Source organism: Chrysochloris asiatica, unplaced genomic scaffold (genome assembly GCF_000296735.1).
Source record: "Chrysochloris asiatica unplaced genomic scaffold, ChrAsi1.0 scaffold00217, whole genome shotgun sequence".
In the NCBI taxonomy this organism is placed as follows: Eukaryota; Metazoa; Chordata; class Mammalia; order Afrosoricida; family Chrysochloridae; genus Chrysochloris; species Chrysochloris asiatica.
In genome coordinates this window covers 4,144,522-4,154,496 of record NW_006408735.1, presented here as the reverse complement: position 1 = coordinate 4,154,496, position 9,975 = coordinate 4,144,522, and the positions used below count along the sequence as shown (strand labels likewise).

The 9,975-nt window shown below is 35.9% G+C and overlaps 1 protein-coding gene across 1 annotated transcript in view; it reads left to right on the top strand.

Annotated features, from left to right (window-relative positions):
- Positions 1 to 9,975, top strand: part of LRRIQ1 (leucine-rich repeats and IQ motif containing 1) — a 259,848-nt gene that overhangs the window by 45,462 nt on the left and 204,411 nt on the right. Inside the window, exons 6-7 of the mRNA XM_006872970.1 lie at positions 2,784 to 2,936; positions 5,526 to 5,676. Of these exons, the coding sequence (XP_006873032.1) occupies positions 2,784 to 2,936; positions 5,526 to 5,676 (304 nt within the window). The remainder of the gene's footprint in view (positions 1 to 2,783; positions 2,937 to 5,525; positions 5,677 to 9,975) is intronic.

Genomic DNA, 9,975 nt, shown 5'->3' with positions numbered 1-9,975 from the left:
GCTATGAGTCAGTTCCGACTCGATGGCACCTGACAACAAAAATGAGACAAAACCTGCTCGACAACAACAGCATCCCTCTCCCCTGGGCTCTGTCATCTCTGGACTCATTCTTTTTACTTTCCGTTCCCTAATACACTGCTGCTGATTTTCTGCCATGATGACATTATTATTGTTAAGTGTCATCAAGTCAGTTCTGATTCATAGCAAAGTGATCTTGTGTATGGTTTCTGAGGAGTGGCTGATGACTTTGAACTGCTGACCTTGCATTTAGCAATCCAGTGCTGACTCTGTAACACTACACCTACTTATTAGTTACTCACTATTTTGCTTAAAATAATTCTTCTCATGAATGCCTGAATTAGGCTAAGAGTGACAACTTCATGCCTTGTTTCACAGGTAAAATGGAAGTTACCAAAACCATTAGGTTTTCCCCTTTCATTGCAGGAGACCTACCCAATAAGAATAACAGTGAGGAAAGTAAGATATGTGAACCTCTGCCTTTTCTTAATCCATTCTTCCTACTTTATAGAAACTTTTGTCAATTACATAAACTGGAAGTTAACTCTCTTTACTTATAGAGCAAAGCCTTACAAACTATAATGTGTGTATAGATCATCTGGGAACTTGTTAAATTGTAAATTTTGACACAATGCTCATAGGTGATGCTGTTGGTGATAGTGGCCATGTTCTAGAGGATCCTGTAAATATGCTCAAATCAAATATTTCAAACACTTAATTTTCTTAGAAGGAGCAATTATCCTGTATTATGATTAAAAAATAGATGAATATCCCATATAAATACAAAAGTACTGTCAAATATCATCTTAAATTTCCAAACAACTAAAATGATTCACTTTGACAGATGGCATATTGTGGTGTCCTCATTCCCTACTGATCCTGGCTCAGTGCTTTTTTACTTTGATTTTCTAACATATACGCTTCACATCTCTGCCTTTAACCTGATCACCAAGGACCATTTTTGAAAGACTCTCCTGGAAAGGACATTTAGAAGAGAAAAATCTATTCTACTAATTTACTCAGTAATGAATTCCATCTTAATCTCTTATTTTTAACTTTCAGGGCATGAGTTAGATCTTTCTCTTTTCCACAATTCTGTGTATGCTGACAGGCAAATGGTGGCTTTAATTACTTAATTATGGGATGAATGGGTAGGAAAATGGCCAAAGGGATGAATGAAGAAATCCAAGAGGTAGTCCATTCAATGTTAATCCTATCTCATTACTAGTAGCCTCACAGTTTAGATGGAGTGTGTTTATTAAGAAGAAAAATTATGTGAGAAAACATTATCTAATAAAGTACTTACAGGTGCTCTATTGCATTAGATCTGGGTTCTAATTTTATTTCTGTCATTTGCTAGCTGTTCCACCTTTACAAAAAGGTGACTGATCTTTCTGTTTTTGTCTTCCATAAATTGGAAAGAACAATACCTGTTTTGTAGGAATGCTGTTTTAAAATACTATATGATTTTAAATATACATATTGTTGTTGTTGTTGTTAAGTGCTGTAGAGTCGGTTCCGACTCATAGCAACCCTGCACAGGGTTTCCGGGGCTGTAAATCTTTCTCCCGTGGAACAGCTGGTAGTTTCGAATTGCTGACCTTGCGGTTCACAGCCCGATTCGTAACCACTACGCTACCAGAGCTCCTTAAATATACATATATGTATATGTAAATATATGTTGTTTTATTACTAAGTGCCATTGAGTCAGTTCCGACTCATAGCAGCCATGTATAGGGTTTCCAAGGAGTGACTGGTGAGTTTGAACCACTGATATTGCAGTTCAAACTGACCTTGTGGTCCAGTGCTTATCCTACAGGCCCACACCAGGACTCCTATGTTATCATAATCTAAAAAAATATGTATGGATTGGCTTAAAAATACAGAGAAAAAAACAAACAGTGTTGATAATTTATGGGCCATAAATTCTGTATGCTGTGGGTAAAATTACATTACTCACTAGTAATTCAGGATGCATGCTTTTGTAATACGTAAGACTTATTATAGGATGTTGTTTATATTGCTCTGTTCCCTGGTTGTTTTTACATAGTTGTATTTCCTATAGTTTCTAAAATAGCTATTCTCAATCATACTTTCTTTTTCTTCTTTAATATAGCTGAGCTGTTCTAATTTAAGCATTAAAGGTTAGACTCAAAATATATCTTCTGATCTGTTGTGACATCTGGGATTATCCAGGGATCCCTGGCACTGTCAAACACAGATCAGAAACACAGTCCCACAGAGAAGGATAATTTATGTGCTAAAGACATAAAAAATAAGGGAAGTGAATTTGAAAAATTAGGGAGTGAGCTTATAAGTGGAGCCCTGGTGGCATAGTGAGTTAAGCACTGGGCTGCTTATTACCTTAAAGTCAGCAGTTTGGATCCACTAAGATGAGGCTGTGTACTCATGTAAAGTTTTACAGCCCTGGAAACACCAGGAGCAATTAGTGCCACTAATAAGGCCTGTATGGGTTGGAATCAACTCAATGGCAGTGGATTGGGGTTTTGGTTTGGAGCTAATAAATGACTATATTACTGCGGCTATGCATTTTAGTTTTGAATTTCAATTGGTTATAAATGATTGCATTATTTTGCCTTTCTATGTGGGGAACAAAATGGTCCAGATAGCATAACTACAATTGAGTTGTTAATAAATATGGGTTTTATAGAATTACTTTTCTTAGGTAAATTTTACAAGGGTAATATAGAGTATATTTAATATTGTGAAATAATGTGCATTCCAATTTTCTTGAATTTGTGTAGGTTACAACAGTTACTTTTCAGGATTTGCCGGGATGTAATCTGTCTACACTGGCAGAGTGTACAAATCTTCAATTTCTGTCTCTTAGACGCTGTGGATTAACTTCTTTACACAACTTGAGTAATTGTAAAAACATAAAATACATTGATGTACAGGTATGTCCTATGTCTACTCATTATGTATCTTTCAATAAAATGTAAATGGATTAATGTTTATGTTTCTGAAATGACAGTTTTGGAGAAACATTTCCTAAAATCAGCCAGAACGTAGGTCTTAAAGACATCAAAGGCCTAAATTTGTGAGAACCAGAGATGGACAATGCCTAGGTGACTTGGGAATTGCATTTCTGTTAGAAAAAAATATGATTATTTATTTATTTATTGTAACCTTTTTCTGCATAACAAACAACCCCACTACTTAGAAGCTTAAAACAACAACCATGTTATTTGCTTACGGTTATGTGCGCCATGCATTCAAGCACTCTTGGCTGGGAATTTCTTCTGCTTCATATTGTGGTGTCTGGGTCTCATGTAATTTCTCTGACTCTCTCTTTCTCTTGTTCTCTCTTTTCTTCACTTCCTCCCCTCCTCCCTGTCTCTGTGGTTCTCTCATATGGCTTCTTTAATGTAAGCTCTAAAATGCAACTTCTTATCAAGTATTGGCTTTTAATGTTCTGTTTGCCAACCCAGAGTTGGTATGGCAGAAGACTGTATGGTTGTATGAATACTGGGCTATAGGGTTTGTCATGAGCTACTCAGAAACACCTCAAAAGAACCTAGTGATCTATTTCCAAAAGATAGTTTTTGCTGTTAAGTGTCATTGAGTCGGTTACAACCCTACATAGGGTTTCCAAAGAGTGGCTGGTGGTTTGAACTGCAGACCTTGTGGTTAGCAGACCAGTGCTTACCCTACATTGCCGTACCAGTACTATTGAAAACCTTTAGGAGTACAGTGCTACTCTGAAACACATAGGGTTGCCATGAATAGGAATCGACTCAGTAGCAACTGGATTGGTTTTACCAAAGTAACAGTACCAAACCCTAACCTTTACATTTTAATGATCAACATCCTTCCCACATGCAATGTACACGAATGTTCTAAATATCCCCAAAGTCTCTTCTACCATGGTTTCTGGGTCAGATTTGCAGCACAGGATCTTCTCATCTAAATCAGGTCCAGGTTCAGCTGAATCTACTCAGGTGTAATTCCTTGGGTGCATTTTAGGTTCAGCTCTTGTTAACTCAGATGTGTGAACTAAATTAAAAAGGTTTACCCACATACACACACACACACCTACATACAGTGGTGCGTTATACCTCAGTTAACTGCTATAGTCATTCTCATTTAAAATTGTAAAAAAAGAGAAAGCTCATAGCAGTCTGGAGTCCAGAGATGAACTCCTGTTTCAAATTACTTTTCACTCTATTGGAATGATCCTAATCTTTGTTTCTTACTTCTGGACTTTGACACAATCTTCCGTGCAAACTTCCCTTTCCATAGAAGTCTCCCATTTTGAGGCTGGGATTTTTCTCAGAACTTCCCTTACAAGTTGGGAAGCGGGGAAGAATCTGGAACCATCTTTTCATTTTGAACTCTCTATTCCTTTCGGTTCAAACCAACAGTCCTTCCATCAATATTTGTTGTTGTTGCTAAGTGCCATCAAGTCAGCTCTGACCCATAGTGATCCTGTTATGGGGTTTCCGAGGAGCAGCTCAATATGATTTCTTTTAAAAATGTTATGGGTTTGTTATGCTTATTAGCTTATTATATTAGACAAGGGACTTAAAAATATTTGGAAACAAACCTTTTTAAAGGGGTGTTGTGGGACTGTACTGTAAATATTATAGAAGCGTGTTTATTTTTTTGAAGTCTTATAATGGATCTTGCTGAGTATACTTGATGTGATCTTGACCATGAGGCCACTATTATGTATTGTAGACATGTGCATATCTATGTGTGTGTATGTGTAATGAAAGTATAAACCGATGCTGAGATATACACCTAATTCATGAATATTGAATCTATGGAAAGGCAACAGGCAAAATGGGCTGGAAAGGGGGAAATCAAGGAGCTTCAACATTTTTAATATTTTGAATCCTAAAAAGAAGTTTGGTGGAAACTATGATAAAAAATACTCAGTCTTATTCCTTTAGGTCATTTGAAAAACTAAGTAATTTATTGTATTATCATGTGAATTTTCTGCATTTTAAGAGAATGTTCATGAATTAATTTACAATCAGTAAATTTTTATTAGAGTGTTAATATTTCCTTCTAGATAGTGTAACAGTATGTATGGTTACCATAGAGATTAGAGATTTAGATATGCATTGTTGGTGGTGGTTGTTGCTATTGAGTTGCTTCCAACTCATAGTGACCCAGTATAGGGTTTTCCAAGCTGTGGATCTTTATGGAAGCAGAACGCCTCATCTTTCTCCCAAAGAGTGGCTGGTGGATTCAAACTTCTGACCTTGCGGTTAGCAATCTAAGGTATAACCCACTAAGACACTTGGGCTCTTTGTTATTGTTGTTCCATGCTGTCATGCCAGTTCCTACTCATATGAGACCCTGTATAAGAACCTTCAATACAGTTCCAAGGAGAGACTGGTGGGTTCCAATCACCACCCTTGAGGTTTGATATTCAGTTCTTAGGAAATCGTATAATAGTCTTACTCTTTTTGCAAGCTTTAAGTGTTTCATTAATAAGTCACTGAACTAAAAGTAATTATATTTGTCCTTTGTTTTAGGAAAATCTTATTCAGACTATCAATTGTGAAAATTTGGAAAATCTCAGCATTCTTCTTCTTAATAAAAACCAACTCAATTCTTTGCATGGTTTGGATGGTTGCATTAATATTCAAAATCTTGAACTGTCACATAATAAAATCACTCGAATTGGTAAGAACAATAATTTGAATATTTAAGCATAATTTCTCATGATTATATTTTATTTCATTTACTTCTTTTAACAATAGACCATTGTAACTAATTTTGTATATTTTATTCATTCCATTAGTCTTTTTTTTAAACTCAGATTTATTTGGAAAATAAAATTATTTTAGCATACATAAAGGGATGGGCTCCCTCCTCTGAGCAAACAGCTGTCAGCAGTCCCTCTTCCTTAGTATATTTTCCTCCTTGTTCCTTTTACTCCCAGTAGTCCTATGAGTTCTATGCCAGCTGTTGTGTGCCATCGAATCAGTTCCTACTCACAGCCACTGAGGCCGCAAATCTTTACAGGAGCAGAAAGCCTCATATTTCTCCCACAGGGCAGCTGGTGAGCTCTACTGGGAGAAATAATATCTCTGTTTCATGGCATCACATTTTTATGGACCCTAAATTCACCTCTGCTTTTCCACATTCTCATTAGTATAATTATTATTCTCCCTGCTACTTATATCTCTTGAACTAACTTTTCTTTCTTTAAATAACGTTGCTAAATGACACAGAAATGAAAACTAATTTCTTAGTCTGGATCTCCATGATCTTCTTAGTGCCTCCTATAAATGCATACTCTGGTAGCGTAGTGGTTACGAATCGGGCTGCAAACCTTAAGGTCGGCGATTGGAAACTACCAGCTGCTCCGCGGGAGAAAGATGAGGCTTTCTACTCCCGTAAAGATTTACACCCTCGGAAACCCTGTACAGGGTCGCTATGGGTCGGAATCGACTCGACGGCACTTAACAACAACAACAACATATCTGAAGCAAGGAGCTCTGGTAGTGTAGCGGATAATCTCTGCTTTTAGTCCGTGATCTATCTGACATCAGTGATTGATGTACTTAGTTCAGTATTCTCGCCTGAATCCAGTGTGAATTTCTAGCAGCTTCTTGTTGATTTACTGCTGCAGCAGTTTTGAAATTACCTTCAGCAAAATTTTTAATTACATGTGATATTAGTGATATTGTACAATGACTTCCACATTCCTTTGGGTCTCCTTTCTTTGGAATGGGCAGAAATATGTTCCAATCAGTTCACCAGGTAGCTGTCTTCCAAATTTCTTGGCATAGATGATAGAGCACCACAGTATTGCATCAGTATGTTGACATATTTCAATTTGTAGTACATAAATTACTGGAGTCTTATTTTTCGCCAATGTCTTCCTTAAACACTGTCAGTTCTCTGATAATATGCTACCTCTTGAAATGACTGAACAGTGACCTATTCTTTGTGGTATAGTGACTTTGTGTATTTCTTCTTCTGATGCTTCCTGCATCATTCAATATCATGCTTATAAATCCTTCAGTACTGCAAGTCGAGGCTTGAGATTTTTCGCCACTTCCTTCAGCTTGAAAAGTGTTGTGTCCTTCCATTTTGATTTTCTAACTCCAAGTCTTCAATACAGTTCATTATAATACTTTACCTTGACATCTGGAGCTACCCTTTGAAATGTTCTTTTCAACTCTTTCACATCCTCATTTCTTCAGTTGCTTTAACTTTTTTACACACAAGAACAAGTTCAGAGTCTCTTCTGTTATCCATTTTGGTCTTTTCTCTCTTTCCTGTCTTTTTAAAAAAAATCTATTTAATGGAATTTTTTTTTTTAAGTTTTTTATTGTGAATTGAGTGTAAATTTACAGGGCAGATCATCAGTTTTACATTCAACAAATCATATACTTTGTTCATTACAGTGATTATAATCCCCACCAATTAACAGTATTTCTTTTTGTTTTAGCTCTTTGTTTTTTGTAGAAACACTTAGGTGATTTTTGCTTTGTTTTTTTATGATGTTATCCCACAACTCTTCTGGTCTTAAGTCATTAGTTTTAAAGCATCAAATCTATTCTTGAGTTGGTTTCTACATTAAGGTGGTATATATTCAAGGTCATATTTTGGATCTTGTTTATTTGTTTTTATTTTCTTCTGCTTCAGCCAGAATTTGTTTGGGGTTAAGTGAGGGATAGTTCCATAGTCTGCCTCTGACCTTGCTCTCATTGATGGTATTGAGCTTCTCTATCATCTTTTCCCACAGCTGTAATTAGTTTGATTCCTGTGTGTTTCATCTGGTGAGGTCCACATTTATGGTCACTTTTTATGTTGCTGATAAAAACTATTTGCAATGAATACATCATTGATCTTACAAAATTGTAGCATGTGATCTCCAGCATCGTTTCTCTCACCAAGTCCATATTTTCCAACTACAGATCCTTCCTCTTTCTTTACAACTTTCACACTCCAATCACCATTCATTAATTATCAATTAATTTTGAGTGTATGTTTGATCAATTTCATGCTGAAGATATTGGTAGAATTCTTGAATTTCATCATCACTAGCTTTAGTGATTGGTGCATAAATTCAAATAATAGTTGTATTAGCTGGTCTTCCTTGTATGCCTGTAGATATTATCCTATCACAGATAATATTTTACTTCAAGCTAGATCTTGAAATGCTCTTTTAGCCAGTCAATGTGACACTATTTCTCTTCAATTTGATTTTCCCAGCATTGTAAAAAAAAATGACTGTTTGATTAAAAATGATCAATACTAGTCCATTTCAGCCCACTAATGTATAGGATATCATTCTTTATGCAAGACATTTCATTTTTGATAACTTTTAATTTCCATAAATTCATACTTTGTACATTATTAATAAATGTTTGTAACTCTTTTTTCCCACTTTGAATTGTGCCACACTAGCAAATGAAAATCCCCCAAAGTTTGTTCCATTCATGTCATTAAAGTCAAATTTACTTTGGTGAGGTTGCTCCTCCTCAGTCATATTTTGAGTGCCTTCCAACCTGAAGGGCTCATCTTCCAGCACTATATTAGTTATCTTTTTGTTTCCATTGATAATAAAAGCATTTTCAGTGGTTAGGTATTCAGAATCAGTCCACCTCTCTTTCTTCCTAGTTCGGTTTCAGTCTGGAAGCTCTGATGATACCTGTCCATGTGGGTGACCTTGCTGGTATTTAAAGTACCAGCAATATCTTCCAGAACCAGAGCAGCACACAAGTCATTACAAACTTGGTGCACGACAAACTGACAGATGAGTGTTGAAATTGGGATATGGAATTAATTTTTAATCTATGAAATTTATCTTATAATTTGTTTTTGGTGTTTCTTTGTCTGCTTGATCTAACTTGTACTTTGGAGTGAAGGATTTGAGCTATTTTCAAATGGTTTTATTGTTACTAATCAGTCTGTTTCTTTTTATACATCCTTTATTTTCTGCTTTGGAGTCCTGGTGTGGCACTATAGGATAAGCACTCGACCATAAAGTCGGTTTGAACCGCAAGTTCGGCTGTTCAAACTCATCGGCCACTCCTTGGAAACCCTGTATGGGGTCACTATGAGTTGCAACCACCTCGATAGCACTTAACAACAACATTTTCTGCTTTATAAATTTTGTTGCCATGCTACTTGTTTCACAGATTTTTTTAACTGTTGGATATTTATTGAGAATTTAAACTTGTAATATTACAAGATTCCTTTTGTCTCTTTAATGCTTTTGAAATACATTTTAATTCTACCTTGATGCTTTTTGTTTGTATTTGCCTAGCGGACCATCTTTTTATTTATGTTTTGCCTTTAATTTTTTACCTTTCTGAATCACTATTTTAGCTATATATTTTTTTACAGCATGCATTAGGTTTTTATTTTTTTTAATCTAAATGTCTATGTTTTTCTTTTATAAAGACCTTTGTTTTTATTAGTTTAGCTTATACATTTAATTTCAGTTTGTCATCCTACTTAGAATGATGTTCTTTCTTTCTGTGGGGAAGCTTTGTTGGCAATACCTGGATTAAGCCACTGCAGATACATCTCTACTTCCCTAATTATATATTCAGTTCTTATTGGATGTTCTCTTTTACAATTGCATATGCAGGCTGCATTATATTGTTCCTGGGTAATTACAGCCTATACTTTTAAGGGTATCTGTTGTTGTTGTTAGCTGTCATTGAGGCAGTTCTGACTCAGCAACCTTTCATGAGGTTTCTGAGGCTGTGATTCGTTCCTGAGGCAGAAAGTCATTGTTGTTATGGATATAGGTTATGTTAAAGGTATAGGGTGAAAAACAGCCACCACTGGTTTGTCAGTTTGTCATGCTGTGGTGGCTTGTAAGTTGCTGTGATTCTGAAAGCTATGCCGCCGGTATTTTAACTACCAGCAGGATCACATATGGTGGATAGGTTTCGGATGAGCTTCCAGACAAAGGTAGACAAGGAAGAAAGACTTACGAACTACTTCCAAATATTT